Source organism: Heteronotia binoei, chromosome 6, assembly GCF_032191835.1.
Source record: "Heteronotia binoei isolate CCM8104 ecotype False Entrance Well chromosome 6, APGP_CSIRO_Hbin_v1, whole genome shotgun sequence".
Classification (NCBI taxonomy): domain Eukaryota; kingdom Metazoa; phylum Chordata; class Lepidosauria; order Squamata; family Gekkonidae; genus Heteronotia; species Heteronotia binoei.
In genome coordinates, this window is record NC_083228.1 from 101633662 (window position 1) to 101651553 (window position 17892).

Here is a 17892-nt window from a genome sequence, read left to right on the forward strand (position 1 = left end):
AGCCTGGATCCTTCTATATTAAAAGATCTTTAGTCCTGGGAGAAGGAATTAGAACACACAGCCACTGGGACTCATGAATGGGGGCTAATATATTGGGATTTGGAGAGGGTGAAAAAGAAGAAACCTTTCACCCTCTCCAAAATTATATTTTAAGATGTTGTAAGTGACTTTGAGCACCTTTTTGTCAAAAAGTAGGATAAATTAGTGACCCCAAACTAGGGATGCCAACCTCCAGATGTGACCTTGAGATCCCCTGGAATTATGGCTCATCTTCAGACCACAGAGAACAGTTCCCCTGGAGCAAATGGGTGTTTTGGAGGGTTGATTCTTTGGCAATATTCCTCACTGAAGTCCCTTTCCTCCCCAGACTCCACCCCCAAGTCTCCAGGAGTTCCCCAACCTGGAGCTGGTAACCCTAGCCCCCACCAGCAGACAGAGGTGACTTGACAATCCTACCCAAAGTACATTCTAGCAGTTTAGGGAATGAAAGCGCCTAGGGTAGGTGAGGGGGGAGAAAGAAAAAAGCAGCCTGTAGATTCAATACAACCACATATTTGTTAAGTAACTAATCTTACAGATGGTGTATAATGGATATATCCCTAGAGAGGCTTTACTCCACACACAAGACAGCAGCATATTCTCACAGAATAGTTTTAATTGCTATGGTTAATTACAGTTTATCAAAAAGAGATGAGCTTAGGACACCCAAAATAAGATGAGACATCAGGGGCTTGTTTATTGCACTGAAATGGGCAGTGAAGCAATACTGTAGCATCTCATAGGCTACCTAATGGACTCCATTTCAGCCAGGAATAACTATTCAAAAGTAAAAACAAATTGGATGACATGCTTAATTTATTCTCTGCCAGTGCCAGTCTATCACAAATAATGAATATATATTTGTACAACCCCCCCCCCCCCCATTAATGTACTATAATATGGGAGGGAAGGTAATGGGACAGTGGTGGCTTATAGGGTTGCCAATCCCCAGGTGGGGGCAGGGGATCCCCCGGTTTGGAGGCCCTCCCCCCGCTTCAGGGTCGTCAGAAAGCGGGGGGAGGTGAGGGAAATGTCTGCTGGGAACTCTTTTATTACCTAGGGAGATTTATTCCCATAGAAAATCATGGCGAATTGATCCGCGGGTATCTGGGGCTCTGGGGGGGTTGTTTTTTGGGGTAGAGGCACCAAATTTTCAGTATAGCATCTAGTGCCTCTCCCCAAAATACCCCCCAAATTTTAAAAAAGATTGGACCAGGAGGTCCAATTCTATGAGCCCCAGAAGAAGGTGCCCCTATCCTTCATGATTTCCTATGGAAGGAAGGCATTGAAAAGGTGTGCCGTCCCTTTAAATGTGATGGCCAGAACTCCCCTTGGAGTTCAATTATGCTTGTCACAGCCTTGATCTTGGCTCCACCCCTAATGTCTCCTGGCTCCACCCCCCAAGTCTCCTGGCTCCACCCCCAAAGTCCCCAGATATTTCTTGAATTGGACTTGGCAACCCTAGTGGCTTATGATAAAATCACAAAGACTTTTCAAACATTAACATATCTAATCTCTAAATCCTGCTACCATTGAAATGCAGGCAAATCATATGCATTTTAAGTATGTTTATTTGCGTGTAAGAACATAAGAGAAGCCATGTTGGATCAGGCCAACACTGTGTCACACAGTGGCCAAAAAGGAAAGGAGATTCACAAGTGGGGCTAGAAGCCCTTCCACTTTGCCCCCCCTAGCACCAAGAATACAGAGCATCACTGCCCCAGACAGTTCCAATAATATGATGTGGCTAATAGCCACTGACGGACCTCTGCTCCATATTTTTATCCAAACCCCTCTTGAAGCTGGCTATACTGGTAGCCACCACCACCTCCTGTGGCAGTGAATTCCACATGTTAATCACCCTTTGGGTGAAGGACTTCCTTTTATCCATTCTAACCTTACTGCTCAGCAATTTCATTGAATGCCCACAAGTTCTTGTATTGTGAGAAAGGGAGAAAAGTACTTCTTTCTCTACTTTTTCCATCCCATGCATAATCTTGCAAACGTCTATCATGTCACCCCGCAGTCGACGTTTCTCCAACCTAAAGAGCCCCAAGTGTTTTAACCTTTCTTCATAGGGAGTGTTCCAAACCTTTAATCATTCTAGTTGCCCTTTTCTGGATTTTTTCCAATGCTATAATATCCTTTTTGAGGTGCGGTGACCAGAATTGTACACAGTATTCCGAATGAAACTGAACCATGTGTTTGTGTGTGTGTGTGAGACAGATAAGAGAGAAAGACTGAGAGATTGAGATTACACAGATAATTAAGCATGCTGTTAAGGAACAGCATTAAAAGCCTGGATACAGAGATTACTTTCACGCATAAGCACTAAAATAGGAAGTGTCATTGAATCACACTTCCTATTTCCAGGCATCTTCAATAAAATTCAAAGAAAGGGGTGTGTGCTCCCAATGTGAAGACAGCATATGCATCTTCTAATGAGAGAGATATACAAGCCCTTTTTTGTTAATGCAAAATCAGAAAAATGACTCATTCATCCTTCCAGTTTCTTTGCTGGTTAAACCATCTGAAAGCATGAAGTTCTGTATAAACAGAAGATACTGCAGGATACCAGTGCAGTATTCAGTGCTGGATACCTTTATCTATGTAGCTGACACAAGCAATCAGCTACATACATAGATAAGAGGAAAACAATGCAAAGCTTACAGACAAAGTTTGATCCACTCAAGCTTGTTCTCTGGAAAAACTTTTCCATCTCTTCTTTTGAAAACAAGCCCATAGATTTATTTACCACCATCCATGGCAGCACATGCCAAAAGGGAAAGAGATCCAAGGACTTTATAGATCCTACAGGCCAAATGTTGTCTATCCTAGATGATACAAAAACAGAGGTGAAGCTTGAGTGAGACAAAACCAAACCAAGACCTTGATTTCAAGATGTTCCAGCTGGACTGGGAGGGCAGAAGCCCTGTTCAGAAGTTACAGCAAACACATATAAATCTGTACATTTAATTGTTCTGTGCATGTGCACTGAGTAATTCTCATGTTACAGTCAACACACATACCCCAAATGTGTGACACAAACTCCAGATATGTTCAGGTACTGGCCTCTGGCTTCATCTGTAAAGTGGCAGTGAATCTTATCACTCAGGACTTTTTGGGGTGGGCAGAAAAGCCCAGCAGGAACTGATTTGCATATTAGGCCACACCCCATTGATTCCAAGCCAGCCAGAACTGCATTCCTTTGTGTTCCTGTTTTAAAAAAGCCCTGCTTGAAAATATCTAGACTGACAGAGCTTGTACGTTGAAGAGATGAAAAGCCTAAAAAAAAAAATCTGTAACAGCTGGCAACCTTTTAAAAGTTTTTTGAAACAGATTTTTAGCTTAACTATAAATGTCTATAACTGTTCTTCCTTCTAAGTATTGTTTGCATTTACATACTTTTTAAATTTAGAAAATCAGACTTGCAGCATACTCCTATGCATGACTGCATAGAAGGAGAGACTCATATTGGTTTGGATCCAGACTACCATTTTGCTAGCATAAGGACTTCTACCTGCAGAGTCCTATTTTCCCAGCTCCCCCCCCCCCCATGGCAGTCCCAAATTCCAGTACTGAAACTCCAGCCTACTCATCCACATTCCTCCCTAGAATCTCCAGCTGTGTGAAATTCATGGATGGTTCTTTTACACCACAGGATTGAACATTAACCCAAAATATTTTTTTCAGCACATACAACCAATGGCCAAAGAAAGAATGGTAAATTACTGCTAGGAATCCAGATGCCAATACTGATTTTTTCATTTCATTTTTACTTTAGCTGCAGTTTGCACTTTAATTACTGTTCAAATAAGAGCTAAACAGCACGACTGAACAGCTGACAAAGAACAGTACAAGTTTAGCAGGACATTACCTTCTTACATGCTGTGACAGAGCTTCCCAGACTACTTCCTGAACTGTCTGTGCCACTACTTTGGTGCTCTGAAACTTCATACATCAGTGGGGATTCAAAGTTGCTGGAGAAACAGAAAGAGAGAAAGGACAATGATTTATAGCATAAATGAATCTAATATATACTTCATTTCTAAAGACCCGACAAGCTTAAGAATACTTCAGTTTTTGCAATTGTCCTAGATAATAGCACTAGTCCAATTATTAGATCTACTCTTTTTAGAAAGCAAGTTCTAAAATAACAACTCAATGTGCATTTTAAAAACTAGAATACAGAGACCTTCATTGGACATAATAGCATCTGCCTGCCTTCCACGGTACAGTAGCTGTGCTCTTTTCTCCCTCAAGCAAGCAGTTCTAGGGCGTGAAATGACATACTGGCTGCACTAATTCAACTTGACAGATGTCAACGTAAAAGAAAATGCATTCTGTATCTCTTCCTCATTACAATCTGTTTCATACTCAAGAAAGAAGGTAAATTTCAGCAATTCAGTTGCAAAGAATACAATGGGAGGGACCAAATTTGGGAACAGGCAGCATCTTCATGATTTCAGCCAAAGAATGCTTAATATGGCACGTATTGCACATTTGGCACATATTCCCAAAGTGTGGAATACAAGAAAATGTGTGGATATAAAGGACAAATCATTAAAAAACAATCATCCTCTGCCACAGCATCACCATGCAGTGTTGATGCTAATCCTAAAATGTTGCTACTGCTGCATTAATGAGAGCTCGTGAAAAAAAGACCTCCAGCTATAAATCATGATCACTGCCAAATTAATGAGATGTCTCGTATCTTCAAGCATATACTAATGCTGGCTACATAATGATCACACAATAGCCATGGTGGATCCGAGGAGGTAGCCTACAGAATCTTGCTTAGTGCTAAATACTCATATTCTATCCAATTGGCATACTTTTAGGATGTTCTTCCTCTTGCCCTGATATACTTGGAGAATATGTTCCATTCTTTCCCAGTCTAGTTGTCAAGCAATGTATCCCTTTGTTGCTTTACTGCTTTCTGTACTCGCTGAACACATTTGTCCATCCTCTTGTCCTTCTAGTGCTTTGAATCTTAGGTATTCATTCCTTTTCTTGACTTTTCAGAACATACTTTTTTTCATGACAGACTGAGCTATTCTCAGATCCTGATTTATACTTGGCACCATATTTCAATATAGTATCAAGATCCTAATTAGTTATTACCAGCAAGGCTCAAACCTGCTATTGTGAAAGAATCTTCTTTTTGTTGGGGGAAATCATGAACAGTAAGGGTGACCTATATGCGACAGTTTCATGGTTTTTTAAATATGGCTTGATAATACAGAAAAAGGAGAGTATCAGGTCTTATGTCCAAAAGAAAAAATAGCTATATAGAGGAGGAATTCAGAACTTTAACCAAATTTTTATACTGAAATGATCTCACTGGGGAAAAGGGTCTTGCATAACTGGCTGCAAGCAGTTACTAGCAAACCTCCTGATGGCACCTGTTTTGGGGGTGTGTTCTGGCCACTGTGTGACAGTGTTGGACTGGATGGGCCATTGGCCTGATCCAACGTGGCTTCTCTTATGTTCAGTCAAGCAGGGTTCTATACTTTGTCCCCATGTGCCCCTTTGATTGGAGCAATTGTGTATATAAGCACATGGAACACCCATAGTTTACACCCTTAGTGCTAGCCACCCCAGTTTCTTCTGTCCTTTTCAAGCCACAGAAAGTATTAATTGTGATAGGTTCAATCTAAATACACACTGCTTTTACATCTTTGTATCTGGCCAGCCACAACTACAATTTAGGATTTGCAAAAATAAATTTGATTTGTAAACATAAATAAACTAGGAATAAGCCCCATTGTAAGAATAAATACAACAGGCTCTAGAAAGATGCTCTGAGCAAATGCCCCAGCCTTGGGCACTCGGTCAATTTGCTGTGGCATCATAGCTTGATGATGATCATGCAGATGCTGAAGCTCAACATTCCTTTCATCTGCAGTGCATTGTTTCCACCTTTTCCTGTCATATTCAGCCTAGCAGCATTTAATATCAGCATGTGCTTGAGGCATGTTCTGTACTTTTTAGCCTGGCCAGGCTGTGTTATGGTATACCATAGAGTATGTGCCTCAAGGCAGCTGTTTTCTGTAGGGGAACTGATCTGACTTCAGCTTTCTATCTCCCCACCCCTGCAGACTCTACCTAGGAAAAGTATAGTCCAATTTCGCACTAGAGCTTTAATCCTGGTTTAACTCTATCCCCAAACTGACTTTCTACACTAGAATCATAGAAACCAACTTTATGACTCTATGATCCTATGGTTTTAGTGTAGAAAGTCAGTTTGGGGACAGAGTTAAACCAGGATTAAAGCTCTAGTGCAAAATTGGTCATAGTTTTTTTCCACAGTGTGGACCAAAGTAGGAGAGAAGCGACTTCAGCAGGGTATTATGACATAGAGTCCACCGTGCAAAGCAGCCATTTTCTCCAGGGGAAATTATCTCTGCCATCTGGAGAACAGCTGTAATTCTGAGTGATCTCTAGCCCCCACCTGGACATTGGCAATAATGGTTCCACAGGAAGAAATGTCTGGTTTGGAGGGTGCAGTCTATGACTTTGTACCTGTCTTAGGTCACACTCCTCCACATACCCATCCTCTCCCAGACCCACCCCTCAAATCTCCAGGAATTTCCCAACCTGGAGTTGGCAACTCTATCTCCTTTCCAACCAACCATCAACCTACCTTTATCTGCCCTTCTGATTTCAGCTTTCCATCTCTTCCCCCCTCACTGCAGCCTCTACCTAGGAAAAGGACATTCTTTCTCCACAGTGGGGACCAAAGCAGCTTACATCATTCTCCACTCCCCCTTTTAATCTGCACAACAACCCTGTGAGGTACATTAGGCTGAAAGTCTGTGACTGATACAAAATCATGGTCAGCTTCCACATCAAAAATCTGGGTCTGGCAGACCCTGCTCTGAAGTGTTAACTGCTAAGTCACACTGACTTTCATGGGGAGCTGTTGCTGAACAGAAGCAAGAAGCCAGGCCTTATTGTCATGCCAGTCAGGAGGCATCAAGTCATCCAGGCCCAGGGTAGTCAAACTCCAGGTGAAGCCTGAAGATCTCCTGGTATCACAACTGAACTCCAGACAACAGATCTCTCTCCCACTGGAGAAAATAACTGCTTTGGAGGGTGGACTCTATGGCATTATGTTCAGCTGAGGCCTCTCTCCTCATCAAACTCTGACTTCTGTAGACTCCACCACAAAATCTCCAGGAATTTCCCACCAACCTGGAGCTGGCAACACTAGTTAGGTCTGATCCAATGAGTTCCCCCTCAAAGGCCAAAATCAGCCTGTAAAGGGTCTCTCCCGCATTCTGCCTTTTACTGAAAGAACCAAGCTTGGTTGCCTAGCAACAGCCAGTGCCTAGCAGTTTCCCCAGTGGTCCTATCTTCATCTGTCCTGGACCTGAAGGGTGAGGTTGCTCTTTGAGCAACATATGGCTCAGCCAAAAAGAGGGTAGGTGAGTTGTTCCCAGTACAGCTAGGTAGATAGACATATAGATAGACAGACAAATATTGATATGATAAACTGGATATAACCACCCCCAAATTAAGAGCAATTTCTTTGTTTGCACTAGCTACCCAGAAAGGCTCCCAACACTACAACAGAAGCCACCAGAACCAGGCGGAAAAGGTGAGTGGAAAGAGAAGTGTAGTCACAGCTAGCATGGCGGGGGGGGGGGGGGGAGAATCCTACGGCCTCTTGCTGGCCCCATGGCCTCTGCCCCATCCTCTATAATGGTCCTGCCATTACCAGCAACAACAGCCATCTGCCGCCTCCATTCTCTTCAGGCCTTCCAAGTGCTCATGACAGGCCCCACAGCTCTGATGCACCCTCACACCACACCACACCACACCACACCACACCACAGGAAAGCATAAGTTGAGTGCTCTCTGCTGCCCCCTTGCCACCCACTGATCCCATCAATGAAGTTCTGCCTTCTGAACCCTGATCCTTTTCCAGCCAGACGGCCCCAGCGGACTCCAATGCCTCCTAACCCGTGCCTCTCCCACCACTACAATGGGTTTCCTGCAGGCCCATTTCAGCCATCCACCCACTAAGTCTAACAAGGCCTACCTGGTCACAGCCAAATGACCCTACACCAGGGTCTGGAAACCACATTCAGAGCTGCCTCTCTTGCTCACTGCACTGATGAACTTGTCACCTTCCACCAACAATGCTCCAAGACTGCACTCTTCACTCCTCCGTCCATTTCAAAGTTATGTTCACCATTCCTGGGCCCCATCTCAGTGTCTGGCCAATGGCCAGCAGGTGTGTGGGGGGGGCTTGACTATGCCAGGCTACCCTACTGGTTTGCAGAGTCATCACACTGGGCAGTGAGGGGATGCAGAGACTGTTATTGCCCTCCCGCTTACATTGCTTCGATGCCTTCTGACTTCCTCCCTGATATACATCCTCATGCGCTTCACAAACCATTTCAAAATTGATGTATTAACTGTGGGAGTTGAGATTATTTCACAGCTTCACATGGTCTATCCAGATCAATATTGCCTACAAGGTCTCTGGGGACTTTCACATCATCCACCACTTCATCTTTTGGATTCTCAGGATAGTTATCTGATTTCTATAACTGACATTTCCATTTACTCTGACATCTTAATTTTTTTACCCTTCTGTTATGTGACCCTTCCATGATTGCTGACTTCCTCCTATGACAGCCAGTGTGACTTAGAAGTTGCCAACTTCCTGGATGTTTGAGGAGAGGGGGACCTCAGATAGGTACAATACCATAGACTCCACCCTCCAAAACAGCCTCCTCCTGGGGAACTGATGTTGCCAATCTCCAGGTGAGGACTGGTGGTCACTCAGAATTACAATTTCTCTCCAGATGATAGAGATTATCTCCCTTTGAGGGGGGTGGAGTGAATGCCTTCACTTGGGTGGGTAGAAAGTGGGGGGGGGCACTTGCCCAGACCTTCTTTCTAGAGCCTGTTGTATTTTTCTCCACAATGGGACTTATTCCTAGTTTAAAAATAAATGAATAATGAATTACCTTTTTGTATGGTGAGAAAATAGATACAACTAATTTAATATTGTTTAGATCCCAAAGTGATAACAAAAATAATATAAATGTATGATTGTCTACTTTTTACTCTCCCAATCCTTTAAATACATTCATTTATGCCCCAAGTCTATAAAACACTGCATGGACCTCATCTCACAAAAAGTTAGTGTTGCCAGCCCCCAGGTCCCAATCGAGGATCCCCTGGTTTGGGGGGCTTCTCCATGTGATGGACAAGCTGGCTGGCAGGGGAAGCCCCACCCCTAAACAGCAATGTTTCCAAGTGATGTGCCTGATGTGATGACACCACCCAGAAGTGACATCATTGCATTGAGAAGTTTCTGGTTTTGGGGGGGCCAAACTCTATGGTTTAAGCCCAATTTTATCATAGAGTTTGTTCAAAAAACAGAGCCTCCCTCCTGTGTGACATCGTCACTCACCCTGGAATGCCTCCCAAATCCTCCCACCAGACCGATGAGGGGACTTGGCAATCCTACAGAATGTACTAGAAAGGTCTTAACACTGGTGCAAAGGATTCAATTGTGAAAGGCTAGTTCCCTCTAACCATAGCACTGATAGACTGATGATCATTTTATGCTCACTGCCACATAATTGTGTTACATAAAAGATGGATGTCACATACTTTTTTTGTGAGGTGTGTGAGTAGAGTTACCTGGAACTGCTGGGAGACTTTGCATGATGGGACATGATGGAACATTTTGTTGACATCAAAACCCAGAAGTGACATCAGTAAAATTCTAGGATTTTACTGATCTATGAGTACTACAGAGATTGACAAAATCATTGAGTACTGCTGACATCACATCCAGGTTTTAGCCAGAAGTGATGTCAAGCAGTAACAGGGTCCAAGAAGCAGTAGAAGGAACTCAACTGCCATTGTGGGTAGCTGGCAACTCTATGAGTGAGAGCTGGATAGGTAGTGTTTGTCAAGAAACTGGTCTCTTTAACCAGTTTCTTGTACAACTCAAATAATGGCTCAGGCTGAGGCCTAGAAAAGAGGGAAGTTTCTTTCTCTAAAACACAGCTCAAGCTGCTTGTAGCTTCAGAGACTCAGATAAGGGAGATAGAAGGTAACCCAGGTGCTGGTCATACCATTAAGCCTGGCAGTTTCAAGAACACAAGAGTCTAAAAGGGTGCATTCCATCTTGTTAGTGCCTGAGTTCATGGGTGGGAGGTGTTTGTTAATTAAACCCAGAACATTTGGTTTAATTGGCAAACCCATCTGACGGTCAGATCATCTGGTTAGCAACAGGCCTGATGGGTCAAGTGATAATATTTGCTATATATTTGAATAGTTGACATTTGATTGGTTGAATCAGGCCAATGCAGGTCACTGGGCATATAGGGAAGTTCTTTCATTCTGTTTCTGAATTATATTTGACTTCGGGACATTTCTTGTTTTGTGTGGGTCCAGGGTTGCCAAGTCCAATTCAAGAAATATCTGGGGACTTTGGGGGTGGAGCCAGGAGACATTAGGGGCGGAGCCAGGAGCAAGGGTGTGACAAGCATAATAGAACTCCAAAGGGAGTTCTGGCCATCACATTTAAAGGGATGGTACACCTTTTAAATTCCTTCCTTCCCTAGGAAATAATGAAGGATAGGGGCACCTTCTTTTGGGGCTCATAGAATTGGACCTCCTGGTCCAATCTTTTTGAAACTTCGGGGGTATTTTGGGGAGAGGCATTAGATGCTATACTGAAAATTTGGTGCCTCTACCCAAAAAACAGCCTCCCCAGACCTCCAGGTACCCACGGATCAATTCTCCATGATTTTCTATGGGAATAAATCTCCATAGGGAATAATAGAGTTCCCAGCAGACATTTCCCTCCCCTCCCCCCGCTTTCTGACGACCCTGAAGCGGGGGGAGGGCCTCCAAACCGGGGGATCCACTGCCCCCACCTGGGGATTGGCAACCCTATGTGGGTCATACTAACCAGAAACGTTGTCTTGGACTTTGGAACACTATTGGATTCATTCTTACTGGCAAGGCTTTTTTTTGTAGCAGGAACCCCTTTGTATATTAGGCCATGCATCCCTGATGCAGCCAATCCTCCAAGAGCTTAAAGGGCTCTTTTTACAGTGCCCACTGTAAGCTCTTGGAGGACTGGCTACGTCAGTGGTGTGTGGCCAAATATGCAAAGGAGTTCCTGCTACAAAAAACCCCCCTGCTTACTGGTACAATCTGAATCTTGAACCAATGCTTGTAAATGTGCCAAGTTTAGATTTATAGCACTGTTATTTTTATCCTCACTCTTCACTGATCTTTTATTGACTATTTCTGCACAATTTTAAAATAAAACACTCATATTTTGTGAAGTTCTTGAATTCGGGAGGCTTCAGTCTGGATCTAGTACTTTAGCTTTCATTGGCTACAGCTACTAGATTGTTTTATGAAATTTACCTTGTAAGGATCCTACCTTGCAAGGCTGACTTTCTTGATCTTGTTCCCAGGAGGGATGGAGGCTTTGTCCTTTGGTCTCTGGCTGTCTGGCTAGTGAAAAGGGGCTGGCGGTGGTGTTATCCTGGGGTGTGAGGACTCACACTTCAGCTTTTTTGGTTTTGTCTTGCTTTTTCCAAGGGATCCTGGTTTGGGGTCCCTTAACAGTGTTGTGCTATTTGTTTGCATCCTATGAACATTCATGGTCTTCAGAAACTACAGAGTATAGGTGGCCAAACTGTGGCTTGGGAGCCACGTGGCTTTCCAAGCCCCTACTGCCCCATAGGCTGGTTTAGAGAAGGCATTTATCTCTTTAAATCACTTTTCCAAGCCAAGCCAGCCAACAGCTTGGAGAATGCATTTAAAGTTAAAGTTGCTTTCTTTCCATGTCTCCCTCCCTCCCCTCATCTATTTGCTTTCTTGTCTTGCAGCTCCCAAACATGTGATGTTTATTCTACGTGGCTCTTACATTAAGCAAGTCTAGCCACTCCTGCTATAGAGGCTGGTACAAGTATCTGTCCAATTTTCTAAAATTAGGATCAAGCATTAGATGTAGTAGCATAGCACAGTGCTGGTACAATTGTTCCTTATACTATTCCACAATATCAGTGCCTATACAACTGATTGTCGGGGGGGGGGGGGGTTGTGTCTATATCCTAACATTACTGTGCAGTTTAAAAATAAACAGAAAGGATAAATTACAAAACCAAATAACTGTAGTATATCAGTCCTGAATGTGATAAAACCAGTCATCTTTGAATATATTCTGAGATCATACTATCATTTGTTTGAAATCACACATGATTTCCCTGGCAAAGTAAAATTTAATCTGAAAACAAAAATCTGCTTCTCTGATGCAGATGATCTTGTAGATGATAGGGAGCCTAAAATGTCAGTGTACATTGTGAGTGACATTGGGGGGGGGGGGGGAACCAACAGGCTACTTCTCAGCCTGAAGAGCAGACTGACATTTAATTCTCTTGTCTTCAGGGTCACTAGAGAGTTAGATGCATCTCAGATATTCAAACCCCAAAGCTATATAACTTTTAAAACCAGCTACTTTCCCCACTTGTAAGAAAGAACAGAAGATAAGAGTACAAGGTATGGGCCAAATAAGTTATTTGAGATAAAAGTTAAGACCTGAAAAGGTATAGCAGGTTTGTTATCTTTGGTCTCCAAAGGGATTAGAAGAACAGAACATTGACTTCAGATTTCACGCTTTGTGTATCCTGTTTTTTCAACTCACTGGCACTCTCTTTGCTATTTATACATGAGCTTCTAATGCTGCACTGGACAGTGGCACAGATGGGGAAAAGCAAACAAAACAGTGGCTTAAGCAGTAAAGACAGCACCACATACATAATTTTATCTATGCAGCTCTACATGTATGCCCAACTTGGTTCATGCATTATCAGCACTGGGAAGGAACATTCATGAAAAAATAACTACAAAATAGGACTCACACACTGATCTAGCATGCAAGAGAAAAGATGGTAAAGATTTTTTTTAAAAAATAATAATACATTAATTTGCACATTTATTTATTGTTGCCAATGGCTGTAGTGGGAAGAGTTGTAGGGATGAAGAGTGGGAAGAGTATTAGAACTTTCCAACCCAAATAAGATTTACCCCTATGTTGAGCTTTCTTTCTTTCTTTCTTTCTTTCTTTCTTTCTTTCTTTCTTTCTTTCTTTCTTTCTTTCTTTCTTTCTTTCTTTCTTTCTTTCTTTCTTTCTTTCTTTCATGTTGACTGGGGGAGACAGCACAAAGTCTTGACAAATGGGGTCTCCACTGTAAGTTGCTAAAGCTTTCCTTTTATTCTTGAAAAGGAGCTCCTAACATGATTTGTTTATGCAAGTAATGCAAATTATCCCCTGCCTTCTCTTTGAATTAATAATCCTTTCTTAACTAGGATTAAATTGGAGGCAACTATGTGTGAGTATTCTAAAAACAACTTGTTGAATGGATACTCTATTTTGGCAACTCTAACAGCAATGGTATACTTGAATGCAATTATATACTGCTTTTCATGCATGGTTTACTTTAATCAGAAAGTTAACTTCAACTGTTCTTTAATCATAGAGGAAATCTAAATGGTTGAGTCATTAATGAGACTTTTGCTTCACACATAACGCTCTTAATTATTCTTTAATTGATTCTTTAAATCAGTTTACAAGTTCTAATATGTTGATTTTTAAACTGAGGCAGCAGTTTCCTTAAATGTCCAAGAGAGATGACAGAAGAGTCAAGACCAGAACATTTTACAGACCCAAGGAAAACTATGCTGCACAAACAATTCCCTGTCAAAATATATATTCAACATAAAATATTTATATCATAAATCCTGGAAAAACAAAGTGGTTACATGCTTTTATAACCATCTAATATAAGAATTAAATTCTACAATGAGTAGTATAATCCAAGATTGTGTGGTCCTCAGATGGAAGTTCTAGAACATTTTGAAGGATATTGCATTATATCAACCACAAAATATCACGTATCTTATGCTGAACCTCAGTGTGCAAATTGAAAAACCCATACATGTGGTCAGATACAGAGTGTAGCATGTGCATACCATCTGCATCAACCCTTCCAGGTTAGCACAAAAATGCTACATCACACACTCTCAGCTGCCACTTTGAGTATTGCTTAACAGCACAAACCAGCTGGAAACTGTGGCCCGTAGGAGGAAAAGGGAAGTGCAGCCACATCTGCCAGGCATGCATGAGTCAAGCAAGTGGGGGTTGAGAAGTGGGTGGGAGAAGCAATAGCAGCTACTGCCATTACCCCTACCCCCTACTGCATGAGCCAGGCAGGTCGAGGTAGCAGTACTGAGCCAGCGAGCAGGGTTGGATATGTGATCTCCCGCAGACACAAGGCTTTTTTTTAATAGCAGGAACTCCTTTGCATATTAGGCCACACACCTCTGATGTAGCCAATCCTCCAAGAGCTTACAGAAGGTCCTGTAAGAAGAACCCTGTAAGTTCTTGGAGGATTGGCTACAATAGGGGTGTGTGGCCTAATATGCAAAGGAGTTCCTGCTACAAAGAAGCCCTGCATAGACATGTGACCAAGGCACTGCAGACAGGCAGACTGACCAGTGAGTGAATGAAGCTGTGTTAGGAGAAGTGGCACCACCACAGAGCCCTGTTCCATGTACCACCTGCCACCACTGCATGAGTAAATGAGCAGTGGTGGCAGGCAGTGTGCAGGGCAGGGTTTAGCAGCATTGCCTTGCCTGCTGTGCCACACAAAGAATGAGCAAGGAGTTGAGCACCAGGGGAGGCAGGCCACTGGCAAGAATGGTGAAATTGTTGGATAGGTTGCTGCACTGTAGAGTTTGGGAGGGTACTGTATGGACATTCTGCCTAGGGCCCACAAAAACCTGATGCCAACAATGCACATTTTTAAAAAATTATTTATTATTTATTATTATTTATTACTTTTGATTTCTATCCAACCCTCTCCACAAGCGGACTAAAAGCAGCTAACAGTCAGTTCAGATATATAATTACAATTTAAAACCAATAAAATATATTTATAGTTAAAACATTTTAAAACATTTTATGGTGCTGTACAACTACGATATAGGCGGGATCTTTCAAAAGGTCTGACAACTGTACATTTGTTTCATCTACAACAACAACAGATATCACAACACAAAGTCAAGCAACACCTTATACCACAAGACACAGGACTGCAGAAAACAGTGAAAATCAAGTTTATATTGGTTATGCCAACAGTAAAAGTAAAATACAAAATGCATTCCATTGTAACAGCAGCATCTAAATTCTTCTCAATGTACTCTCCTTCATTTCCCAAGCTCTTCAAGGTTTCAGTCTGTTTAGGATGAAAGAGCACTGCAAATTTATGGAATCTTTGTAATATCTCCTTGTTTGCAAGTATCCAAGTACAGCTTAGTGGAACCAAAAAGAACAGCACAACTGTTAATCCTATCACAGTTCCCCCAAAATAACAGGAAGGACCCCTAAAATCCTGCTCAAAACCTCTGTTTTCAGCCGGACTCTCATTATCTGCAGATTCAAGCTTGTAGCAAACACTTTCTGTGACCATCCCACCAACTCTGATCAAATTACAGTGCAGGGAGACTTCCAGACTATTGAGGAAAACCTATTCAGACTCCCTGTACTCACTATATCGTTTCTATGTTATTGTACTTCTTATTTGGAATAGTGAATGTAATGTAATTTGGAATGTTAGCTGGGAATGCATTTCTCTCTGGTGACAGAGACATAACACTGCACAACTAGTCACCCCACCTTAAAGAAAATAATGCTGTTAATTACCTCCATGCTTGAGAGGAGATGAATGGAACATAACTACAGGGTCTCAGTTAATTCGGCATTCCACAAGTAAAAAGGGTACATTTACACACCAACCTCCAATTCTGAAATATTTACTTGCTTCATTATGCCCCCCCCCCAAAAAAAAAAAATTAAATCCAAATACAGACCATATAATCTATGGTTGTTGTTCCTGTTTGGCCCTTATATCTGTTGAACATCATTATTATGTTGTATGCAGAACTTTTTTGTGCAGGAATGCACAGGAATGCAGTTCCAGCTAGATTGGTATCAGGGGCTGTGACCTAATATGCAAATGAGTTCCTGTTGGGCTTTTTCTTAAAAAAGGCACTTGCTAAACAATAGTGATGTCAGGGGGTGTGGCCTAATATGCAAATGAGTTCCTGCTGGGATTTTCTACAAAAAATGCTAATTTGCTGGTCACTCTCTACTTATATGTACAGTATGGTAACTTCCATTTCACTGTATCTGAAGAAAAAGAAGACTGCAGATTTATACCCCACCCTTCTCTCTGAATCAGAGTCTCAAAGCAGCTTACAATCTCCTTTATCTTCTTCCCCCACAACAGACACTCTGTGAGATAGATGGGGCTGAGAGAGCTCTCACAGAAGCTGCCCTTTCAAGGACAACTCCTGCGACAGCTATGGCTGACCCAAGGCCATTCCAACAGCTGCAAGTGGAGGAGTGCGCATAGACACAAAAGTTTATACCTTGAATAAAACTCTTTTGGTCTTAAGGGTGCCACTGGACGTAAATTTTGTTCTGTTGCTTCAGACCAACATGAATCTATTCCTGTGCTCTTGTCAGCTAAAACTACAGTGATAAGAGGCTTTGGTCCGCCCCCTCCTGAAAAAATGTACAGCAGATCCGGCCGAATTGGCAAATTACCGACCGGTTTCTAATTTACCGTTTTTAGGTAAAATTATTGAGAGGGCAGTGGCGCTGCAACTACAGGGTTTTCTGGATGACGCTTCCATCCTAGACCCTTGCCAGTCTGGCTTTCGCCCGGGCCACGGGACGGAGACAGTGCTGGTCGCCTTGGCAGATGACCTCCAGCGGCAACTGGATCGAGGTGGCGTGGCGGTGCTGATGTTGTTAGACCTGTCGGCAGCGTTCGACACGGTCGACCATCGGCTACTGACCCGCCGCCTCGCCGACATAGGGGTCAGGGGGCTGGCCTTACAATGGCTTTCCTCCTTCCTCAAAGGTCGGGGACAAAAGGTGGCAATCGGGGGTGAGCTTTCCCGGAGGCACACACTAGATTGTGGGGTGCCTCAGGGAGCAGTTCTCTCCCCGATGTTATTTAACATCTACATGCACCCCCTTGCCCAGATTGCCCGGAGTTTTGGACTGGGTTGTCATCAATATGCGGATGACACCCAGCTCTAACTGCTAATGGATGGCCGGCCTGACTGCGTCCCAGTGAATTTAGACCGGGCACTGCAGGCCGTGGCAACTTGGCTTAGGCTGAGTGGGTTGAAGCTGAACCCGACGAAGACAGAGGTCCTTTGCGTGGGGTGCAGCGCTCTGGGAAGGGAAATACCTCTCCCGGTTTTTGACGGTGCGCCGCTGAAAGTGGCGGGCTGGGTCAAGAGCCTGGGAGTCCTACTGGAGCCTTCACTATCAATGGAGGCCCAGGTAGCGGCCACTGCCAAGTCGGCATTTTTCCACCTGAAGCGGGCAAGGCAGCTGGCTCCTTTCCTGGAGCGCCGGGACCTGGCAACAGTGATCCATGCGACGGTCACCTCAAGACTAGATTACTGCAATGCCCTCTACATGGGGCTGCCTCTGTGTCGAACCCAGAAGCTGCAGCTAGTGCAGAACACAGCGGCCAGGCTGTTATTAGGACTCCCGAAATGGGAGCATATACAGCCGGGGCTGCATGAACTGCACTGGCTGCCAGTTACATACCGGGTCCGATACAAAGTGCTGGTTATTACCTTTAAAGCCCTATATGGCCGGGGACCTGCCTACCTGAGGGACCGTCTCTCCCCATATGAGCCCCAAAGAGCACTGAGGTCAGCAGGGAAGAACATGCTGACTATCCCTGGGCCAAAGGAGGCAAAATTACAGAGTAC

At 43.4% G+C, this 17892-nt stretch overlaps 1 protein-coding gene across 1 annotated transcript in view; it reads right to left on the reverse strand.

Annotated features, from left to right (window-relative positions):
* SPHKAP (SPHK1 interactor, AKAP domain containing) overlaps positions 1 to 17892 on the reverse strand; it is a 123056-nt gene that overhangs the window by 84634 nt on the left and 20530 nt on the right. Inside the window, exon 2 of the mRNA XM_060242250.1 lies at positions 3917 to 4019. Within this exon, the coding sequence (XP_060098233.1) occupies positions 3917 to 4019 (103 nt within the window). The remainder of the gene's footprint in view (positions 1 to 3916; positions 4020 to 17892) is intronic.